This window comes from Sinocyclocheilus grahami, unplaced genomic scaffold (genome assembly GCF_001515645.1).
Source record: "Sinocyclocheilus grahami isolate Dianchi unplaced genomic scaffold, SAMN03320097.WGS_v1.1 scaffold116.1, whole genome shotgun sequence".
NCBI classification, from domain to species: domain Eukaryota; kingdom Metazoa; phylum Chordata; class Actinopteri; order Cypriniformes; family Cyprinidae; genus Sinocyclocheilus; species Sinocyclocheilus grahami.
Window position 1 is genome coordinate 96379 of NW_015505295.1, and position 24085 is coordinate 120463.

Genomic DNA, 24085 nt, shown 5'->3' on the forward strand with positions numbered 1-24085 from the left:
CTATCTATCTATCTATCTATCTATCTATCTATCTATATATATACTGTATATATATATACATATATATATAAATCAGTCTTCAGGTATTTTACTACACTTCAGTATGTGATTCTTATTAAGTAGAGGTCATTTTTTAGGATTCTATAGTTCTCCTAAGTCTCTGAGAACCTGACATACTTCTGGAGACTCCAGGTAGGTTGCAGTTCGGGAATCTGGAAAATGGTGGCGCTGGAGACTAAATGGCTCCTGGTGATTTCACACCTAATTCTTCCACCTTAATTCACACACAAGATTATTCTTACCCAGTCCTTTGCTTTCTGCCTGTGTTGCTTTAATTTCATTTTGGGCTTATATAGTCATAACCCCTTCCTGAACAGACCATATATAGAGTTTTGTCTAGTCTCTGTTGTCTAGAAATGAAACTTTGTGATATGTAGAAATGTTGGAATCAAACCCTGCTTTAAAAATAACACGTCCCATTTATGTTTCTCTTTCTTGAGAAATGAAACTTAACTCACTTTCTGAGCAGAACAGAAATGTGCCCTGCTTATATGAAAGCCCAGAAAGTGCAGTTTTTTTTTTCTATTGTTCAATCATGACCTCTAAGTACAGTTAGATCATTACTTCATAGAATGTTAGACGGATGCTTATTAAACTTTACAATAAGTAGAGCAACTGTATGAGATCTGCCTGTGTGATCAGATGTCCTCTAAAAAAATCTAGCAGTGAGAACCAGTTAAACAAAATAAGGCTGTCAAGGTATACTGTATGTCTTTTCATGTGCTTGTATGGGAGTGGTAACAGATAAGAAAATGTTTAACTGCACTGGAGTTAGTTTAAATTTATGTCAGCACTTTCATTGCTTTCAAAGACAAAAAAAACTACATTGTAACTCTGGGTTTCTCTTTTATATAAGTACATACATAAATATCAACAGTCATCAGGTATAAACAAAGCAACTGCATTGTATAGCTTATAGATATCAAACCAGTGGTAAGAATGGCATGCTAAGGGTTCCTCAATTCAACCAAGACAGGAATAAAAATATTCTTTCTAAGCTTTGATTTAAAAGCAGCAGTGCATTTGACTACAGTTTTTGAATCTGTAAATCAACTAAATTTACCACTTAGGATTTCATTTATTTTATTAACTACTTAGGATACATTAATTGAGGCATTTTTTTTAAGGATATCATACAATATCACAATTTGTCATCCATGTTTTAATTGAAACTGTAAACCTCTTAAACCTCTTTCGCAGCACTTTATTTGCCAAAAACGGAAAGGAACTGTTGAAATGTCATTTGATTACATTTTAAAAGATTGGTTACACTGTTAAAGATGTAAGCACTCATTTGATTACTACGGTTTTTGACCAAAACTAAATAACCAACCAACCAAACAAACAAAATTAGAACCCAGAATATATATATATATATATATATATATATATATATATATATATATACACACACACACACTAGTATTCTGACTTTGAGACCCCTCTGTACATCCTACATAACTCCCACCAACAAAAATACCTGTTGTCTTAGTAGCTCATTGTCCACTTGTATTCTCTCCACCTCCTTGTAGCTCTCCTGCAGCCTCTGGTTAGTCTGTCGGAGTTCTCTAATGTAGTCGCATGCTTTAGACAGGATTCCTCCTTTACTCTAGAGAGGAGGACAAGCAGTTCATTAACATTAGCAGGTGTAAAGAGGTACAACAGGTCCAAAAACAGAAGATCTGATGCCATGTAAGTTACTTACTGCTCCTGTTTTAGTACTGTCCATATTGCAGTCTGGGATAATTTTAGACAGCGTGACAATCCAGTTGTTGATTTTGTCTCTTCTTCTCCTTTCCACTGCAAAAACACCAATAAAACCATTTAGCAACGGTCCAATTTGAGCTACTTCTGTTCTATACACTGAATTACTCAAAGTTGATATGAAATCCAAATTGACCCCATTTTCTCTTCCTAATGCATGCTCCTGGTTTGTGAATGAGTTATCCGTGTATGTTACTTTCAATTTTAAAAACCTGTCTTTACAATGTTTTATTAAAGTGTAATAACTTCCACCACTGTAACCATTTCTTTTGTAACTTTACATTACAATTCAATCAATTTCTGATGGACAATGTTCCAGTTCTACATTTTTCTAGTTTAGTTTCATTTTGACTGAAATGCAATAAAAAAAAAAAGTCATTACTTCTTACATCAGTTAAATTAGTGACATTGATCATATAACCGTTTTGTACAGATGTTCTTGCTTTCACTGAAACTGTACATATTCTGAGCTCTAAAAAGACATGTATTAGTTCACCTTCATTGTGCTGTGCTCTCCTTCTCTCATCACGGGGCGCCCGGGGGCCATCAATCTTCCTGCGCAAGTAAGAGAGAAAAGAAAAAGAGGAGACTTGTGTTAGCTTGTTCTACTGCACCATTAAAACACCAAACGAATCTGCACGACACAACACAGCTGAAGCCTATTTGAAAACAAACATTTGTTCAGCCCATTTACTGATATAACAACAGTTCATTATTGAGTCACAAATTTTAGTCAGGTCAATTCGATTGTACCCAAAGATTTGCTTAAATCTGGACAAATAGGTTAGCCTAAAAGAAACATGTAACCCTTTGATTTTTCCTCATTTCGGTTTTTAGAGGCTAGAATTAATTCAAGTGATGTCTTCCGAACATGAAGAAAACTCAAACACCAGCAAACACATCTAAGGTATTCATACAGTACTGAATTAAAGGAATAGTTCACCCAAAAATTACAATTTGCTGAAAATGTTTTCACCCTCAAGCCATCAAAGATGTAGATGAGTTTGTTTCTTTATTGGAACTGATTTGAAGAAATTCAGCATTACATCACTTGCTCACCAATGGATCCTCTGCAGTGAATGGGTGCCGTCAGAATGAGAGTCCAAACATCTTAAAAAACATCACAATAATCCACAAGACATTAACTGATGGACTGCAGTTGTGTGGATTACCGAGATGTTTTTATCAGCTGTTGGAACTGTTTTGTTGAAGAAACAAACTCATCTACATCTTGGATGGCCTGAGGGTGAGTACATTTTCAGCAAATTTCCATTTTTGGGTGAACAATTCCTTTAAAAAGCCAGTTGCTCAATAGCGGCAGTATCTAGAGAAATACAGGCTGGCAGCTGAAAGGGGGTGGGGATGTAAAAGGTCTTCCTCACCAGTCTGATCTGCTGTATTGAAGAGTCTCACGTTCACCAAGGTCTCTGGGGATGGCAGGCAAGTGGGAACAATTTTTTCGGTTGTTTTTCTGACTGCACTTGATTGGACAATACTTTGAATATTTATATGTGAATTCATTGCATTTTTTAATTAATGCTACACTCTCAATTTAAGGCGTTTTGCAGGAAAATTAATCCGAATTTGATTTGAAATTCCATTCTTGTTGTTCTGCAAACTGAAATTAATTTGGGGGAACGTGAAGGGATCAAATCATTATGTACATAGCACTGGGATCAAAGGGTGGACTGGGCTGTGCAGACTGGGAAAAGTAAGGGATGTTGACCCATAATCATACTTACGTAGAGTATGTGTGTGTACGAGGGGCGATGGTCCGTGGTGTTCCAGTCTGTAAAACATCTGGTGGACTCATCATCACGTAAAACTGACCTAGGGTTAACAAAAAAGGAAATGTTTGAATGAACTTGCACCTGCAGCATCTGTTGTCATAAATGAACATTTTGTCATCATTTACTCAGCCTCATGTCGTTCCAAACCTGTTTAAGTTTATAAGTAGACACTCGCATCATGGTACTGTCTTGAACGCGCGTCCACAAGTGAAGCAGTAGAGACGAAAATGTGGAACAAAGTCATTATTTTTGTTTTCTTTGCGCAAAAAAGTATTCTCGTAGCTTCGTAACTTTACAGTTGAACCACTGATGTCACACGGATTACTTTGTCGATCATTTTGGTACTTTTCTGGACCTTGAACGTGGTAGTTACCTTGCTGTCTATGGGAGGGTCAGAGAGCCCTCAGATTTCATCAAAAATATCTTAAATTGTGTTCCAAAGATGAACGAAGGTCTTGTGGGTTTGGATGAGTAATTAATGGCAGAATTTTCATTTTTGGGTGAACTAACCCTTTAATCTGTGTTCTGTCGGATTATAGAATGTGTTATACGTTACAGAAAAGCACCCTTACGGCAGATTTAAGTGCATCCAGCCACAGTGAGTGTTTTACGGTGGGTAGGATGACATTGCAAATTCTGAATCATTTCTGACCAAAGAAATTATTTTAAAAATATGTTCTCATCTCCTGCAGCCATAGGATACGTGGTACAATTGTAAAAACTATGCACGTTTCCCACTGACATTTTGGAGTACTCTAGGATCTAATGCTAAATTTACCATCACAATTCTTCTAAATGCAGCTTACTTGCATCGCTGGTTTATTGATTTGCACGTAAACCAGCAAAACATGTAAAGCTGTAAAACATGCTCAGTATCAATGGCAAACAATGTTTTTGGATTTTAGCATGTGAGACTGACCTCCAGCCTGTGTGAGGGTCGGATCAGACGTGGCCTGCACTGAGACAGCTGTACCGTCACTGACAGTTGCTGCTGGGAAGTAGGCGAAGCGTGTCTCCCCCCCCACTGTTTCCCCCACTGGACTGCCTCCATTACTGAATGGGTTCTGGATGACAGCCTATCGAGAGACAGATACAGAAATATGAGAGACAAGCATGCAAAGCTGACACTGCATTCATTGTTTTGCTTTTCTCCATGCTTCAGTCCAGTCTGCTCCATACACACCTGTGCTACCGCTTGCTGTGCGCCCGCAAAGGCAGCTGTGGACACTACACTGACTGCCGCTCCTCCATCTCCTGCTGCGTCCAAATGGTCCTCTGTTACCTGGACCACGCGATACGTCACCTGTATCAGGACAGAACACAAAGGTGAACTTTGTAAGAATGTTTTGTATCTTTAAGTTGCATAATCTAATTATGTGGATTTAAATAACACAAATGCATTAAAGCAAAAATAATTTCCCATTTGAAACTTACTTTCATAGTTTGACGTTTCTGAATCAAATAGAATTTTCAACAGTAAATAAAAAAGCAGGATTGGACTTGATTTTATCTATCAGAAATCAAATTATAATAAACAGTGGACATTACATACTAGAATATAAGTCTGCTAAAATAATGCCTATATAGCTATTTGGCTGGTGCTTAGTGAAAGCGAGTTTAGAGAGTTTTTTTTTTTTTTTTAAAGAATATGAATAAACCAATTTTTTTCTTTTGGAATAATATGAATCGTTCACAATAACACCAGGACTTTACATTATGAAAGTAAATTCAGGCAATTTTAATTTCTTGTTGACTTTAAAGTTATAATAGAGCTATAAACTGCTGTTGGTTTATACAGCAGTGTTGTTATTGTTAACTAAACAAAAATGATTAAAAATAGATTTTGTTAACTGACACAGAGTACAATGAAAATGAAAATTAAATATTAGATGAAAAGCCTAAATAGAAAAAGCTTAAATGAAAATTAGAAATTTCCTTGCCAAATAACTGAAATAAAATTAATTGAAGTACTAAAATCGCTAAATCTAAAACAGACAGAAATGAAGGCTAAATAGAACTAATAAAAATAACAAAAGCATGTAAAATGACTCAAACTTAAACTAAACACAAAACTGAAAAAATATAAAAGCTAATTTGAAATATAAACATTTTTAAATATTAAAAATAATACAGAATGTGTCAATTTTTGGTTAAACTTTATTTTAAGGTGTCCTTGTTACAGTGTAATTATACATTTAAGTACTGAGGAATATTAATTAACTGCATGTTCTTACTATCTGGTTAGGATTTGGTTTAGGGTTACTTGCATGTAATTATGCATAATTTATTGTTATTATAATAGTAAGTACACGTAACATGTGTAACAAGGACACCTTAAAATAAAGTGTTACCCAATTTTTATTTAATAGTAATAAATAATACTAAATTCAATAGTATAATAATAATAATATATAATACTAAAATGGCATTATACAGACATAAAAGCATCTAGCATTCTCATAAGAGCCTTGACAGAGAAACTCATGACTCCAGGCCATGTTTTATTACAGAGTGACCCCAGTTTGAACCCTGGAAAGGTCAAAGGTCGCACTGACCTGTCCACCAGTGTTCTCTGTCCGGAACTGATATTGAACATTGTGGTCCCCAAAAGCTGCTGCTTGCTGGACACTTGCTATGGTAACCGCTGCCTGCTCCTCCACCCCCACCACCTCTCCTGAGACATGCACCACAAACGAACAGCGGTATTTTGATATATGCATCATTCACGGCATGCACACATCATTCTGAGCTACATGTTTTTACTTACCCTCCTGCAGCTGAACAACCTCCTCAGTTTCCTGTTTGTCGTGACTGCACAGAGAAAGAGCATGTTCTGGGTCATCTTATGAAACTACTCAAAGGAAGCTCTAGAGATATAGATCAAAATCATATAGGCTTTTGGCGGATTCTAGTGATGGAAATTTGGCAGTCATTTCAAAATGGTTCATTCAAAACACTGGTCCAAAAATAATAATGTTGTTTACAATAATTGTGTTTATGTCATTTTGTGTTTCAGTCCTTTAGTCCCTGGATATAATTTGCATTTATAATAATAATAAAAAAAACTGTATAAATGTATTTTGCGTGTTTTAAATTTAGATATGCTTATTTTAATGTGACGATTTTTTTGTCATACTGCTATTGAACTCCCTTTTTATTCTTACTCAAGAACAGCTCAGACAGATTTCTGAAAGAATCGCGAATCGATTCATTGAAACGATCCGACTCAAAGAACGATTCGGACATAACTACTACATTCAGTATTGATGCAATTAATTAAAGAGGCGTTTGAACTATTTGGAAATCAATTAAAAACTCAAAATGGCTTGAGAAAGATGCTCTAGATATAAATCTGACATAGACCATCAAGATCTGTCTCCTTAACTTGGCCAACAAACGGTGAACGCCCCCCTTCTCATCACTAAAAACTGTTCACCGCTTTTATAGTGGTCTGCAAAATTCAAAAATACTAATAGCAACGTTTCATGTAGATAAAATATATAGCCAAATAAACAACACTGGGGTTAAATAAATAAAGATCTAATCATATAAAGCCTCTGGATGAAAAGACTGGGAGTTGTTTGCAGGTTGAAGGGAATTTAATGCTTAAAACCGATGAAGGGCTTTTGTTTCGACAGTACTAAACACGACATTTCTACTTGAAATATTAGTTAAACGTCTTTTATATTTCAGAAAATATTAATATAGAAGACTGTTGTTAAAATGAAACGTACACCGGCTTGGAGTTGTCGTTTTATTTTCAAATAGCGTACCAAGGGTAGACAAAACTCACCAAATTAGCAATCGGGCTAATAGTGATATAAATATGTCGACCATCGATGTTAAAACGCCTGCGATCTGTTGTTTTCTTCGTGCTATTCGTATCTTACGTGTAACTTACTATATTAATGGCATGCACAAAACTTAATAAAAGTCAGAAAATAAACTTAAAAGATGATTGCTAACTGCTCTACTATAAAAAAAAACAGAGCAGAAAATGGTTGACTGGGGCCTCGAGGACGGCCGTGCATTAAGGACGCGCTCTCACCTCGTCGAGGTGTCCAAGCGCTGATCGAGCATATCCATGAAGGCGAGCGGATTTAAAAATGCGATATTCAGCGACACTTGAAATACTGGAGATGGAAGCGCTGATCACGGGGACAAACACACGGGTCATGTGAGAAAGACAGTCCAGGACACGTGAGGTGCAGGCTGGGCGAGGAGTTAAAATGGAGACCGCTGTGGAGGAAGACGGAAGGTGTACCGGTTGTTGTTGCGTATGTTACTCACTCCCGCCCTACTGTCTAGACGAGTGCTCGACCTGTTGAGTCGCTTAGTGGCTTCTTTTCAAACTTATAGCGCCTACGTTAACACTGGATTTATTTATCGGTTTATTTTGAAGCGTTTGGTACTTTAAAACCGCGTTTTCGCCTTATTTCAGAACCGCGCTGTATTGCTTTGATATCGATCTTCACGTATCCCTCCGCAAGCGTTGCACATATTAGCGCTGCCGTTAATAAGATATGGAGTGGAGTGCCTATTTTAAACAAAGTGCGGTTTAGGTTGAAATCAAGGAACAATAAAATATTTTAGGTAACTTACACACAAATATAAGAACACGCTAATGGTTGTGTACGTATTCTGAAACGGCTCGTATTTCGCATGTAACGATAACTTAAAGGGTAGAAACGGAACAAACAGGGAGTGTACATTATTGCGATAGACTTTCAACGCTTAAACTGGAAAGTGAAGTTCAAATGAGATCTAACTAACGTTAGCCTATTGCTATTACAACCTTACGAGTTTCATTATGAATGACGGTTTGAAATGGCATTTAATAAAGGAGTGAACTTATAACGTACCTTGATTTAGAATCTGTCCGTGTGTAATTCAAAACATATAACGTGCGCAAAATATACGATTTTTCCTTGATCGCATCAGCACAGGGAATCACGAATGTTGACGAGCGGTGATTTTCCTCAGGTGACCTCCGAGATCCAATCCGGGTATTTGATCAAACCACATGACACGAAGGCAAGGTGGTGGATAGGAAATATATAGCTGTGTCTCATTTAGAAGGCTGCACCCTCCGGAGGACGCATCCTTCTAAATGAGACACAGCTTATATAGACGTTTGTTAATCTCTAATGTGAATAAACTGGCTAACATTTATACAAACGATCAGAATTATTTACTCGATGTACACGTGTAACATGTTTTCATAAATAAACATATAAGATTTATTTGGTAGTAAAAGCGTTGTTTTGCCAATAGTACTCGGCTACTCTATGTTCCTGAAGTCGCACTGCTGTTGCCACGAGGCTGTGCTGTATGGCAAATTTAGCAAATGGGTTTTTTTGTTTTTTTTTTAGCCTTGTCGTTATAATTACGCAGTATATTTTATGTACATAGTTTGAGAAGTTAACGTAATTAATACAATAATATCACATGATCAGCTAAAGCCAAAGACATTTAACAGCATGGAAAGGATTTGCTCACACACCTTAAGGGTTCCTTTTTTTATAAAAAATTATGTGAAAAATGTTGTGGTTGCCGGTTACTTAATACTTAAAATCTGATGTTTATGCGAGAAAAGAAACGTTAAAAATCCAAGTATAGTTTTGGACATGTTTGGCAAAACCACCATAAAATATACTTTCATTGTCACTAGCACTGTCCCCTACATTACAACATTTTTTTATAACAATTTTCATTCAGCATTCATTGAAACACCCAAAATAAAAGATTAAAGGTTTTGTTTAACCTGACATTTGTAGTAGGCCTACAAAATAAAAGTTTGTCCAAGTGCTTTTGGAGAGTAAGCTACTAAAATTGTCCTGTTGACCATGCAGATATTCAGTGTCTCTATTGTTAACATGTATTTTAATTCAGTTAATATATCCAGTAGCAAGTATATATATAATATAGTGCCTTAATTTTTTTTCACATTTTATGTTGCTACCCTATGTTAAACTGCTTTAAATTACTTTTTTTTCCATATCAATCTACACTCCATACACCATCTTTGCACATTTATTAATGTAAGAGGTTTGAAACAACCAGGACTCTTCCTAGAGCTGCCCTCATGGCCAAACTGAGCAATTGATGGAGAAGGGCCTTGTCTAGACTGGTGACCAAGAACCTGATGGTCACTCTAGCTGAGCTCCATGATCATATGTGGAGATAGGAGAAATCTACAGAAGGACAAACATCGCTGCAACACTCCACCGATCTGGGCTTTATGACGGTGTGGCAAGACTCAATCCTCTCTTCAGAGAAGACACATGAAAACGCACTTGGAATTTGCAAAAAAAAAAGCACTTAAAGGACCCTTTATATTATTATTACTAAACAATATTCTCTGGTCTGATGAACCTCAATTCCAAGCATCATGTCTGAAGGAAACCAGCTCTGCTCATCACCTGCAGAGTACCATCCCAAAAGTAAAGTGTGCTGGTAGCAGCCTCATGCTGTGGGGCTGTTTTTATGTGGCAGGGACTGAGGGACACATCAGAGTAGAAGAAAAGCTCAATGCACCAAAATATTGAGATAGCCTTAATAAAAACCCAGTCCAGAGCATTCAGAACCTCAGACTTGGCAGAAGGTTCGCCTTCCAACAGGGCAATGAACCTAAACACACAGCAAGAGTGGCTTATAGACAACTATGTGAATGTCCAAGGTGGTGGATAGGAAATATATAGCTGTGTCTCATTTAGAAGGCTGCACCCTCCGGAGGACGCATCCTTCTAAATGAGACACAGCTTATATAGACGTTTGTTAATCTCTAATGTGAATAAACTGGCTAACATTTATACAAACGATCAGAATTATTTACTCGATGTACACGTGTAACATGTTTTCATAAATAAACATATAAGATTTATTTGGTAGTAAAAGCGTTGTTTTGCCAATAGTACTCGGCTACTCTATGTTCCTGAAGTCGCACTGCTGTTGCCACGAGGCTGTGCTGTATGGCAAATTTAGCAAATGGGTTTTTTTGTTTTTTTTTTAGCCTTGTCGTTATAATTACGCAGTATATTTTATGTACATAGTTTGAGAAGTTAACGTAATTAATACAATAATATCACATGATCAGCTAAAGCCAAAGACATTTAACAGCATGGAAAGGATTTGCTCACACACCTTAAGGGTTCCTTTTTTTATAAAAAATTATGTGAAAAATGTTGTGGTTGCCGGTTACTTAATACTTAAAATCTGATGTTTATGCGAGAAAAGAAACGTTAAAAATCCAAGTATAGTTTTGGACATGTTTGGCAAAACCACCATAAAATATACTTTCATTGTCACTAGCACTGTCCCCTACATTACAACATTTTTTTATAACAATTTTCATTCAGCATTCATTGAAACACCCAAAATAAAAGATTAAAGGTTTTGTTTAACCTGACATTTGTAGTAGGCCTACAAAATAAAAGTTTGTCCAAGTGCTTTTGGAGAGTAAGCTACTAAAATTGTCCTGTTGACCATGCAGATATTCAGTGTCTCTATTGTTAACATGTATTTTAATTCAGTTAATATATCCAGTAGCAAGTATATATATAATATAGTGCCTTAATTTTTTTTCACATTTTATGTTGCTTTAAACTGCTAAACTGCTTTAAATTACTTTTTTTTCCATATCAATCTACACTCCATACACCATCTTTGCACATTTATTAAGTTTGAAACATTGAAACAACCAGGACTCTTCCTAGAGCTGCCCTCATGGCCAAACTGAGCAATTGATGGAGAAGGGCCTTGTCTAGACTGGTGACCAAGAACCTGATGGTCACTCTAGCTGAGCTCCATGATCATATGTGGAGATAGGAGAAATCTACAGAAGGACAAACATCGCTGCAACACTCCACCGATCTGGGCTTTATGACGGTGTGGCAAGACTCAATCCTCTCTTCAGAGAAGACACATGAAAACGCACTTGGAATTTGCAAAAAAAAAAGCACTTAAAGGACCCTTTATATTATTATTACTAAACAATATTCTCTGGTCTGATGAACCTCAATTCCAAGCATCATGTCTGAAGGAAACCAGCTCTGCTCATCACCTGCAGAGTACCATCCCAAAAGTAAAGTGTGCTGGTAGCAGCCTCATGCTGTGGGGCTGTTTTTATGTGGCAGGGACTGAGGGACACATCAGAGTAGAAGAAAAGCTCAATGCACCAAAATATTGAGATAGCCTTAATAAAAACCCAGTCCAGAGCATTCAGAACCTCAGACTTGGCAGAAGGTTCGCCTTCCAACAGGGCAATGAACCTAAACACACAGCAAGAGTGGCTTATAGACAACTATGTGAATGTCCTTGAGTGGCCCAGCCCCATCCTGGGCTTGAAACCAATCAAATATTTTTGGAGAATGTGCATCTGCCCCCATCCAACCTGACAGAGCTTTAGAGGTGAGGAGAAGAATGGCAGATGATTGGCAAATTCTGATGAGCAAAGCTTGTTGAATCAAATAAAAAAGGCTTGAGACTGTAAAGGTGCTTCAGCTAAATATTTAGTTACTAAATATTGACTACCTACGCAACTTATTTAAGTTTTTTTATTTTTAATACATTTATGAAGTTGTGACAATTCTGTTTTTGCTTTGTCAATATGGTGTATGGATTGTAGATTAATGTGAAAAAAAGTAATTTAAAGCAGTTTAACGAGGCAACAACAACAAAACATGAAAAAAATGGAAGGCACTGTATGGTGGCCAAAATTATTAGAATACTAGTATTTTCCTACTAAAAATGGTTTTAAGTCAGTTATTTCTATCTTTTGCTGTAGTGTGTCAGTAGGAAATGTCAGTTTACATTTCCAAACATTCATTTTGCCATTAATTGTAATAATCCAGTGAGATTTTTGTTTGCACAAGGAGTCTGACAACAGCCAGTGCTCCACACAGAGATCTAATCTATATGTTCTTTAATAAATATTTAATCTGTGGATTTTTTTTAATTTATGCTCCAGCACTGCTTCTGAACCTAAGCCAGTGTAGAAAATGGATGGATGGATATTTTTCAACACTTTTGTGGTACTACTGTTTTGTTGTAAAGCAAGCACCCAAGAATCTCACTCAACAGTACATTTGTATATACACTAGTAATGTAATTTATAGGAACAAAGTCATGTGATTTGATTAAACAGATGGGATTGTCAGTCATACAGTTAACCTGTTTTTGACACATCACATGAGTCATATGCATATGGGTTCTCTCTATATAAAAGCTTGTTCATAAGCATTGACTTGGTTCATTAACACATTTACAGATCATAACTTTATCCAAAAGGAATTTTCCCTCGTGTTTGAACTATTATTAAAAATGGATTTAGTAATTTGATTTGCGAATGGGAAACATGGAGTTTATTGCACTTTAAATTATAGGTATGCCATGGGTATCCACGCTGTGGCCCCTGTCAAAGCAAGCATGCAACTCAGCGTTTTGCATTGACAGCTGTACCAAAGCAATCCTTTGAATATGTGCAGCTACAGAACAGTCTACTCTTCAAACAAAAGGAGGACCATTGACCTCATGCATACACATAGTGAAAAGTCAGACTCACCAGGGCCCCTGCCCTAACCAGTTCAAGTGTATTTGTTTCAGGGACAGAGGAGGTAGCATTTAAAGGATTTTGCCACCATCAACAAAAAGGGCAACACAGGTTGTCTATTTCTCTTTTGCCTCTTAACATCTCTCTCTCCTTCTCCCCTCTCTCACTCCCTCTTTCCACCGAGAATAAGCAACGAGGGATTTGCCTCAGAAGCAACAAGGTATGAAAACTTTTATGTTTTTTGTATATATCTGTAATTCTTAATATTCAGTTCATTGACTGAAACGTCAGCGCAGTGTGAATGGAACTGGTAGGCTAGTTATCTTAAGATAAGCATGTCCATTACATAAATTAGAGAAATGTTTTCTTTCTTAATGACTATCTAGCCTGGAATATCATAAATAATTCTCATGTTTTAACGAGACAGGCTTCTCAATTTCAATATGTTGAAGGATACTGAAAAATTTGTAACATCTGTATTTTTAAGCTTCTTGTGTGAAGAAATGTGATGAACAAAATGAATTATGCAACTATAAAGAAATCTATTTCTGTGAAGCCTGAGGAATGTTTTTAAAGCATATATTGCTTATAATATGAAATTCGTAATGCAATTTTGGAAATGTATCTAAAAAATGCTCAGATGCTTCTGTGTTTGATGTATTAATATTTATACATGTTAATATTTAATTTAATATCATATTTTTAATCTACTGAATTCCAAATTTTGCCAAAAGATGTGGACATTTTTATTTAGCCATATAGTTTGAAGAGAAAAATGGTTTGATTTTATAAAATGTATTATTTATATTTTTTGTTTATTAGTTTTACAAGATTGTTGTGCCATTTATGAATGTGTATTCAGTTTAAGCATCTGTTTGTGTAAAATCAAATCTTTCCTCCTATCTGTTTAGTGTATATCACCTTCCTGCAATTGCAAAAAGACTGTAACATCTGTATTTTTAAGTTGACAAAATGTGATAAATGAAATGATTAATGCAAGTGTAAAAAAATCTATAAATGTAAAGCTTGAGTAATTAAAAAAAATTGATATTGCTTATAATACCAAATTTGTAATGCTATTTTGCTCATTTATTTTTAAAACATGCATGCACAAATGCTTTTGTGTTTAAATTGAGTGAGTTCTTTTAATATACTAATATTTATACATGTTAATATTTGATATAATATGTTTAATTTGTTGAATTACAAAATTTGTGTTGAAATATCTGTGCCAAATGTTGGTTTGAAGAGAAAAAAATTGCTTGATTTTATGTTTTATTTATATTTTTGGTTTATTATAGGAAGTCTTTTTGTGACATTTATTAATGTGTGCACTTAAGCATCTCTATGTGTAAAATTAAAACATCTCTCCTGTCTGTTTAGTGTATATCTCCTTCCTGCATAGTCACAGCGTGTATCAGGATGTACAGCTTTATGGGCGGTGGCCTGTTCTGTGCCATTATTGGGAACATCCTAATAGTGGTTTCCACAGCGACAGACTATTGGATGCAGTATCGCCTCTCAGGCAGCTATGCCCACCAGGGCCTGTGGAGGTACTGCATGGCCAACAAGTGCTACATGCAGACAGCAAGTATAGGTAAGCAAATATATTCATGCAAACTTCATGCATTCATGGCTATTTTAAATCATTGTGAAGTTATAAGTCATATGTAGAGTCAACAACATCATACAAGAAATCTGGCACCTGCATTTGAGCTTCTAGACCATTTTTGCCTGTAGATGGCAGTGCTTTATTATTTTTGCCATACAGAGCTCCACACTCTGGTTTGTGTTGTCTGAGCAGTCGCATTCTGAACAGGTGCTCCAAAGTTGTACCCCTGGTCTCATAAAATGGCATCTGAGATTACAGGAGTTGTACTCTGGTTCGTTCAAAGGGATTCTGCTGGGACAGTTCTTCAAAGATCACATGAGAAAAATCCGACAAACAGTGATAAGATATGGCTGGGATGAGAAGAGAATGAACATACCCATCTTGACTGTTGTTTTATGATCGTTTCTTGTCTGTTTCCCCAGCATACTGGAATGCCACACGGGCATTCATGATCCTATCGGGAATGGCGTGCTTTGCGGGCATCATGGCAGGCATCCTCTCATTTGCCCATTTTTCTGCCTTTGAGAGATTCAGTCGTTCCTTTGCAGCAGGAATCATGTTTTTCATCTCCAGTGAGTCACAAAACACAGGCACAGTGAGCTGTAGAATGTGAAATTTTAACATATTTAAGTATAACTAAAAACTGTTCTCAAAGTCAAAAATATAGATGGCACCACTACGTTTCCTCTGTCCATTTTTAACCTATCACTTTTTTTCACACCTAGCTTTGTTTGTGCTGCTGGCTATGTCGATCTACACTGGCGTAACCCTAAGCTTTCTGGGCAAGCGGTTTGGAGACTGGCGCTTCTCCTGGTCCTACATACTGGGATGGGTGGCCATGCTCATGACCTTCTTTGCAGGTGATAGAAAACCTCATAGAATGCTATTTAATGCAACTGTATGTAGTTTAGAACATAATAAAGTGAGTTTTTATGGCGTGCTAAAAGTTATTAAATGTTCTCGTGGTGCAGAATGGAAATAATATGCCTAAGGATGTGGTTGAAAGGACTTTGATTGACCTCATGATAATGTTCTGTCACAAAAAATAAAACCAGACCAAACTCATATTAAAAAGCACATTAAAATGTAAGTGTGCCTGTTCTCATTATTTAAAGGGATAGTTCACCGAAAAATGAAAAGTATATAATTAATTACTCACCCTCACGTCGTTCCAAACCTGTAAGACCTTGGTGACCTACCAATGGTTTGGAACAAACAAAAACAGCTAAGTAAATAATTGCTGTTACGTGTACGTGCTAATTCTTTCATGTATTTATTTAATTTTTAGTTGATACTAGAACAAATATTCACACTTACTTAAATGTCTATGATTTGAAAATTGTCTTTTGCAGGGATATTCTACATGTGTGCCCACAGAATGTATGAATCCAGGAGAGTGGTTGGAAGTCGCTAACCTGAAGAAGGAAAAACCGCAAGCAGCAGAAAGTTTTGGCTCAAAAATCATCAGGAACTTCATCACACCTTAATGTTATATAAGTTTAATAACTTTAAACTTCAAAAATACACTGACAAATGTATTGTTTAAAACCACATTAAAGGACAATTTTTTTTACACATGCACATATACTTGTATAATTCTGCTCAGATAAAAATACCAGTCTTCACACAAGTGTTTATTTCACTTTTCATATTTTTTTTTCCAATAAAATTCCACATCATGTCATTTTCTGTGAAATTTCTGTCTTGATATATTGTAGCATTGCAATACATTATGACTTCACATAAACACATTTTCAGAGCATCTTTCTATGTTGTTGGAAGTTAGAGCTTGTACGTGTAGTTATATGTAACTGTTTTGCAATATAATTTCACTTTTAGTGTTGCATCATTTTTGCAACATGAGAATCAGACTTGTTTCACAGTTTCACACCAGCTCAAATTCATAGTCAGGCACATCCTGTGTTAATCAGTTGTGAGAAAAATGGAGCAATAAAAGATCAAAGCTGGGTTTACATTTTTATATAGCAGTAAATGGGCGCATTTTTTTGTTGTTGCAGCTATTAAGTTTTATTAGGGCTTAGTATGCCAGCTATTTCTAACATTCATTTCAGAATGTTTTTGCTTTCCCTCTTTTATTCATAGAAATGGTGGTCGTTCCTCATCTGAACTTAAAAACTTAGTGTAGAAAGTCTTGCAAAAATATTCAAAGTCAGAGTTCCAGAAGACAATATAAGACTTTATTGGAAGAAACAACAAACATTCCAATATGTGTAGGTTATATTTTAATAAAACATGAGCCGCTTAACTCTTTCCCCACCATTGGCGAGTTATCTCGTCTTTTAGAAGACAACGCTTCCCCGCCAAAGACGAGTTTTGAGACAAGGAAGAAGATTGTTGTTTTCCTCAATATTGGCTAAGCAAATGATTCAAATGCCTATTCATGTCACCAGTCACTTACTTTGTCTAACAGAACTTATTTTTCCCCCATCATTTTATATTTCTATATGTTCAAAGTGTAATTAATAGAGGTCTATGCACTTTTAAGACAGCTTTAGTTTTGATGTCCTTCGTATGTAAAAGGTAAGTGATTTAGGGGCTATCCAAATACCCACACTTGTGTCTTTGCACTTTACCACTTGTCTACTTACATGATGTATTTCATGTATTTGGACCAAAACTGCAAATTTGGACAGGCCCTTAAACTTAGCAAATTAAGACTGGAATTCTAGGGTGTTCACATTTCATTGTGCTGACACTTTTAGTGGTGAGATGTAAAATTGCAGAGAAAAGGCAGACAGTGGTGATTGACTAATATTCTGGATGGCTCATGCAATACTTAGCTCATTCCAGAATACTTTTATTTAGTCCCCATAGATCTGTACACCCTTAATTAAGGTAAGACTATATCTAACCAGAGGTCATAACCATTACTATAGAACCACGTTGACCAACTTAACTTCTTCTAAGTAACTTTATGTAATCATGTGATTTCTCACATACACTTAGTTAGAATAATATTACAATAATCAGAGGTTGAGGCTGACCCGAATTTGGGTTGGTCAGCAACACACTGCTGTTCTAAATGGAAAAACCCAATAGCCTCTACAGTCTAAGTATACGTAACTAGTGCCAATGTGTTAGCCGGAGCTCTAAAACATTTTAGTTCGTTACTAACCTGTGTGCAGATTTGCAGTGTTATAGACTTAACACAATTAATTAGAGTCAATCATCTCAGAGTAAGTCAGAATAAATTCAAATGTAACAATATTATCAGTCAGGTAAATATGTATTATACCAATTACATAGCCAATTCAAAGATATCAAATCAATATAAGACATCAAATTCTCAAAGATTAATCTAAGAGTAAGATGCATACCTGACTTTAGAAAGATACATAACATAGAGTGTGTGGCAGAATCAGAATCAGAATCAGAATCAGAATTAGCTTTATTCGCCAGGTGTGTGCAAACACATGAGGAATTTGTTGTGGTTTTTTTTAAGGTGCTCCTGGTACATACATACATATCTGACATGAGAACAGAAAAAAAAACATTTAAATAGTAAAAACTTAACAATAAATAATGTGTATGAATCTGGAACAGTAGATTTATGTACAGATTTGTGCATTATTTACTCTATATAGAACTGTATAAATAAAGAGATATGCATATGTATTTACATAATACTTGAGAAAGAGGCAATAATTAAGGATGTAGAATGAATTACGGAAATGAATTACAGAACGCAGGTAATGATTCATATGTTAGCTGTTTAAGCTGGAGATGGCATGGGGGAAAAAACTGTTTTTATGCCTTAGATGTTCTAGTGCACAGAGATCTGTAGTGTCTACCTGAGGGGAGAAGTGCAAACAGGTTGTGTCCGGGGTGAGAGGAGTCAATGTGAGTGTCCCACTTCAGGTCCTGAGAGATGGTTGTGCCCAGGAACCTGAATGACTCCACTGCAGCCACAGTGCTGTCCATAATGGTGAGTGGGGGGAGAGCAGGGGGGATTCTCCTGAAGTCTACTATCATCTCTACAGATGATAGTATAGACTTCAGACTTCAGATAGTAGACTTCGGACACACTATGTTACAGGCTTCTGACTACAGAATCGCACTGACCAAGGCAAACATTCTCCAAAAATGGAGACAGGAACTAGCAATTTGAATTTGCATTGATCAAGTCAAGTTAACACCTTTTGGGACACTGGGAAATGACACACCCTCTACAGTAATCAACTTATCTCTAAACCCTTAAAGTCAAAAATATAGATGGCACTACGTTTCCTCTTCCCTTTTTTAACCCATCACTTTTTTTCACACCAAACTTTGTTTGTGCTACTGGCTATGTCGATCTACACTGGCGTAACCCTAAGCTTTCTGGGCAAGCGGTTCGGAGACTGGCGCTTCTCCTGGTCCTACATACTGGGATGGGTGGCCATGCTCATGAACTTCTTTGCTGGTGATAGAAAGCCTCATAGACGGCTATTTAAAGTTTTGTGTATTTTTGTGACTTTAGAGCCCCCTTCAGTTAAGCGAGTGGAATACACTGTTGTAATTACAGTAGATAGTGTACACGTCCATTTGTTGTTTATGAAATATGTAACTGTTTTGAATTAATTTCACCTTTGGTTTTGCAGCCTCTTTGTAACTGTTCATAAGCATTTTTTTTCACCATGGGGCCATGAGGAGACTTGCCGTTTCACAAGAGCTCAAATACATAGTCAGCAAGTATGACACATCCTGTGTTTAAAACACTGTGTAGGCTATATTCAGTCTTATCTGGGCTTCAGTTTTATCAGCTTTTTCAAATATTAATTTCCACAAAATGTCTTTGCTTTCCCTCTGTTTATTAGAAATGGTCCTTCCTCATCTGAACAATTCTTTAAATAAAACTTTTTACCACGTGAGGTGCAAACACCTTCTGTAGAAAAGTTCACTTCCTTTTTTTCTGAAGAATGCCAATTACTCTTGAAAACTATAAAAAACAGAATTCCCCCAAAATCGTTAAAAACAGATATCAATTAAGAAAATCTGAATACATTGTATTTTCTTGAATTTTTTTACTTCTCTCAACAATTATTTAAATTCTTTATTTTAGGCAAACAAGTACAGCTCCTATCTATTTTTATGGGAAAAGGCTGCCATTTCCAAAGCTGTTTGACAAGATTATGATTAAATAACTTATTTCAAACCAGAAAATTATTTGTCAATAATGGTATAGTATATTAAAATTCTTATTTGGCTCTGGCATTGTCTTGTAAATATATGATGTCTTTTTAATGGAAACTGTGGAGGACACAATGCATGCAGCAAAGAAACATTTTCATCCTATCAATCTCATCGTAAAAACGTCCTTGTAAAAAGTTATTTTAAACTACAGTAACACACTCAGTATCTGCAGTCTTTGGAATGGCGCTTTCTTCCCCATTGCCTTGCCGTGAGAGACTTTGGCCTTCCTCCATAAGCACTCTATGAAAAATCCCAGACAGGCTTTGGTTGCAGTGTCGCCTAACATCCAGTCCCATGCAGAAATACAGAACCGTGTTAATGCAGCTGTTGAAATAGGCCCATTTTGAAGCCATACTCAGTGCCACTTTTACTGCTTCATTGTCTTTATTCACCAACTTGACCAGCCCTAGAAAGTGGTATGGAGCCCAACATAAGAAAAAGGCACAGACCAATACAGCAAGAATCCGAAGATGCCTCGATTTTCCAGAGAGCCGCGTTCTGTGTATCCCAACAGCAGCTATGTAACAGATAAGGATGACCAGGAAAGGCAACAAGAATCCACAGATGAAACGAATGCAGTAGTAGACATACTTTGATGAATTGTCACCTGCTTCTGCTCCTTTCTCCTGAAAATGAAATTATAAATATACATTTTCATATTTGCTAATATATTATTATATAATGATTACATAATATGCAAGGTGATGCATGCAGACATAAAAGTAACCTTCGGTGAGCATTGGCTCAAGTTGTTCTTGCCAAGGTAGACTTGTAGGTAAACAAAGTACGGTGAACTAAAGATCACCGCCACGATCCAAACTCCCACACTGACCACTCGAGCAGCACATAACGTCCGTCGTTCTCTGGTGAACACTGGACACCAGACGCAGAGCGCTCGATCCCCACTGATGACGGCCAGGAGAAAAACACTGCAGAACATGTTGGCATACTTGAAGAAACCATTGAACTTGCAGAGAAAAACTCCAAAAGGCCAATGGTTAAAGAAAAGACTTGAGATGAGTGATATGACTCATGTCAGGCAGAAGATTAGGTCCGCTACAGCAAGATTGACCAGCCAAACGTTAGTGACATTGGGCTTCATGAGGAAGCCGGCCACCCAGATGACCACAGAGTTCCCGGTGGTGCCAAGGAGAACAATGACGTTGAGGAAGACAATACTAACCTTATTCATAATGGCCTCAATGTCCGCTGTAGTGTTTGAGAGCTCATAGTGGGTGTGGAGGAGAAGAGTTATATTGGAGCTCATTCTACAATCGAGAGAGATAAATCGATGAATGTTATTTCAGTTTAAAAAACAGATCTGTCTTGATGTCAATTTCTAAGCTAACTTGAAAGATTAATTCACCATGGGTTCTCTCAAAAATGTCTTGAATGTTGAAAGAGATAAAAATGTTTCATCATCATTTTGCAAGAAGATGCAACCACAATGTGTATCAGATGGCAGAAAATCCTGTTGTGCTCAAACTTTTTAAGAACACTTCTTATGTCAGATGTGTATTCAAATCATAGATACTTACAAGCATTTATTGCACTGACTGCATTGCAAAGCAATAGTAAAACCTATACAGAATTGTAGATGTAGATGATGTAGATGTTTTTACCTGTACAAATCAGCGTTTTCCCAAAACAGACTAAACCATCAGGGAACAACACTGGATGATCCTTTGTGAATGAGTCATCAGCTGTGTTTGACTATTATAAGGTCATTTTGCTATGCTGATAAATAAATCAGTTGCTCGTTCACTGACATGACTTGCAGTTGCTCTCTTCTCCCCTTTTCGGTGTAATGGATCTGGTCATTCATAAATGTCTTCACTGCAGACAAAGAGGAGAAAGGCAGGAAGAGGGAGGTGACATGAACAAAAGTGCAGATCTTTGCTTGTTTGCGTAAACACAAATGATGTAAGTGAAGTGTGGTTTTGGCAAATTGGGTACTGAAATGGCCAGCCTGCAGTCCAGATCTTTCACCCATAGAAAACATTTGGCGCATCATAAAGAGGAAGATGCAACAAAGACCTAAGACCGTTGAGCAACTAGAAGCCTGTTTTAGACCAGAATGGGACAACATTCCTAAACTTGAGGAGTCTCCTCAATCCCCAGACGTTTGCAGACTGTTATAAAAAGAAGAGGGGATGCCACACAGTGGTAAACATGGCCTTGTCCCAACTTTTTTGAGATGTGTTGATGCCATGAAATTTAAAATCAACTTATTTTTCCCTTCAACTTATAAATTGTCTCAGTTTAAACATTTGATATGTCATCTATGTTGTATTCTGAATAAAATATTGAAATTTGAAACTTCCACATTGCATTCTGTTTTTATTCACAATTTGTACAGTGTCCCAACTTTTTTGGAATTGGGTTTGTAAATTAGTCTACTCACATTTTTACTACTAGCTTCAGAATGTAACATATCAGTATACAATACGCAACTGTAATAAGTATGTTTCTAAAAGTGATAAATATAGCAGTTATGTTTTGTAGGTCTGCCTACCAATTCTGTATGATTCCTATACAGAACACCATTTAAGTCTTTTGAGCTCATCTTAATAACTTGTAATATACATTTCTGGTAACTGAATCATTAATTTAATCAACTGTTCCTTATGCACCATTCACAATTAAAGTCGTTTAATAGAGGTTTACTTTTAAGACAGCTTTTTATGACATAGCCTATTTGGAAGGCAACTCATTCAAAGCTGCAGAGGAATCATATTCAAATCACTTGACTACTTGCAATCTCATATAAGTGGTTAGGTGCATATGCAAATTAATATAAAATATTTTCTATCAAAATCACAGAATATTCTGTGAAATTATTGTCAGTCTCACTTCTGAGCAATGTAGTATTTGTTCACTTTGTTATTTTGCAATATTGCTCAACCTTTAATGTTGCAGTGTCACTGCAGATGTTAGTTAAGTGTGCTCAGTAATGCCAGAGCAAAAGTTTTAAGGTTTTCAATTCACTATTTAATCACAGAAGATATCAGAATTTGAACTGAACTGAACTATTGAAATTCTAGATTTTTTTCTAATGAATAGTCATTGCATCAGACACCTTTTTTATACACTGTGTATTTATTGCAAAGGCAAATATTACAGGAATATAATGAACAATAAAAAATGAGCTCAGATTAACCCCAGTCGTAATGCAATCCCGGTCTAAAAATTGTGCCCTTTACCCCATATTAGGCTACAAGTAATTTCCGTTTTCTCTTCTGGCCAATGTCATCCTGTTAATTAACAAATGAACATGTGTAAGCAAAAATAGCCGATCATAAAAATGTACGATTGACACGAACATTTGTATGAAAAAAAATGACATATATTACTAGTATTTTGCAAAATTTTCATAAAGGCTCAATCTACATATTAAAGCATTAACTTTTCATTTTGTTTGATATTAATCTAGATATTGATCTCTTAAACTTTAGTGACAAACTCAATGTCTGCAGTCTTTGGAATGGAATTACAACTTTCTTCTCTAGTGCCTTGCCGTGAGAGACTTTGGCCTTCCTCCATAAGCGCTCTATGAAAAATCCCAGACAGGCTTTGGTTGCAGCGTCGACTAACATCCAGTCCCGTGCAGAAATACAGAACCGTGTTAATGCAGCTGTTGAAATAGGCCAATTTTGAAGCCATACTCAGTGCCACTTTTACTGCTTCATTGTCTTTATTCACCAACTTGACCAGCCCTAGAAAGTGGTATGGAGCCCAACATAAGAAAAAGGCACAGACCAATACAGCAAGAATCCGAAGAGGCCTCGATTTTCCAGAGAGCCGCGTTCTGCGTATCCCAACAGCAGCTAGTATGTAACAGATAAGGATGACCAGGAAAGGCAACAAGAATCCACAGATGAAACGAATGCAGTAGTAGACATACTTTGATGAATTGTCACCTGCTTCTGCTCCTTTCTCCTGAAAATGAAATTATAAATATACATTTTCATATTTGCTAATATATTACTATATAATGATTACATAATATGCAAGGTGATGCATGCAGACATAAAAGTAACCTTCAGCGAGCAGTGGCTCAAATTGTTCTTGCCGGGAAACACTTGCCGGTAAACAAAGTACGGTGAACTAAAGATC

General features: G+C 36.4%; 5 protein-coding genes across 5 annotated transcripts in view; 1 reads left to right on the top strand and 4 right to left on the bottom strand.

Annotated features, from left to right (window-relative positions):
* Positions 1 to 341, bottom strand: part of LOC107589459 (barrier-to-autointegration factor-like) — a 2879-nt gene extending 2538 nt beyond the window's left edge. The window contains exon 1 of the mRNA XM_016277911.1: positions 303 to 341. Coding sequence (XP_016133397.1) covers positions 303 to 341 — 39 coding nt within the window. The remainder of the gene's footprint in view (positions 1 to 302) is intronic.
* A 1172-nt stretch (positions 342 to 1513) lies between these two features.
* usf2 (upstream transcription factor 2, c-fos interacting) lies at positions 1514 to 8128 on the bottom strand. The gene is made up of 10 exons (XM_016277912.1): positions 7663 to 8128; positions 6382 to 6425; positions 6170 to 6288; positions 4798 to 4917; positions 4534 to 4690; positions 3567 to 3654; positions 3207 to 3251; positions 2321 to 2379; positions 1766 to 1860; positions 1514 to 1669 (listed from the first exon to the last, which is right to left on the bottom strand). Exons 1-10 carry the CDS (start codon positions 7698 to 7700, stop codon positions 1514 to 1516), a joined length of 921 nt encoding a protein of 306 aa, XP_016133398.1. The 5' UTR covers positions 7701 to 8128.
* A 4999-nt stretch (positions 8129 to 13127) lies between these two features.
* lim2.4 (lens intrinsic membrane protein 2.4) lies at positions 13128 to 16298 on the top strand. Its single transcript, XM_016277778.1, has 5 exons — positions 13128 to 13384; positions 14548 to 14761; positions 15199 to 15348; positions 15502 to 15636; positions 16129 to 16298. Exons 2-5 carry the CDS (start codon positions 14587 to 14589, stop codon positions 16188 to 16190), a joined length of 522 nt encoding a protein of 173 aa, XP_016133264.1. The 5' UTR covers positions 13128 to 13384; positions 14548 to 14586; the 3' UTR covers positions 16191 to 16298.
* Positions 16299 to 20109: 3811 nt separating this feature from the next.
* LOC107589461 (C3a anaphylatoxin chemotactic receptor-like) lies at positions 20110 to 21236 on the bottom strand. The gene is given in 2 exon segments (XM_016277913.1): positions 20110 to 20595; positions 20697 to 21236. Coding segments are annotated over 2 exon segments (1026 nt in total).
* A 2177-nt stretch (positions 21237 to 23413) lies between these two features.
* The window catches only part of LOC107589462 (C3a anaphylatoxin chemotactic receptor-like), a 1140-nt gene continuing 468 nt past the window's right edge, over positions 23414 to 24085 (bottom strand). Inside the window, exons 3-4 of the mRNA XM_016277914.1 lie at positions 24010 to 24078; positions 23414 to 23908 (exon numbers count right to left, since the gene is read on the bottom strand). Coding sequence (XP_016133400.1) covers positions 23414 to 23908; positions 24010 to 24078 — 564 coding nt within the window. The remainder of the gene's footprint in view (positions 23909 to 24009; positions 24079 to 24085) is intronic.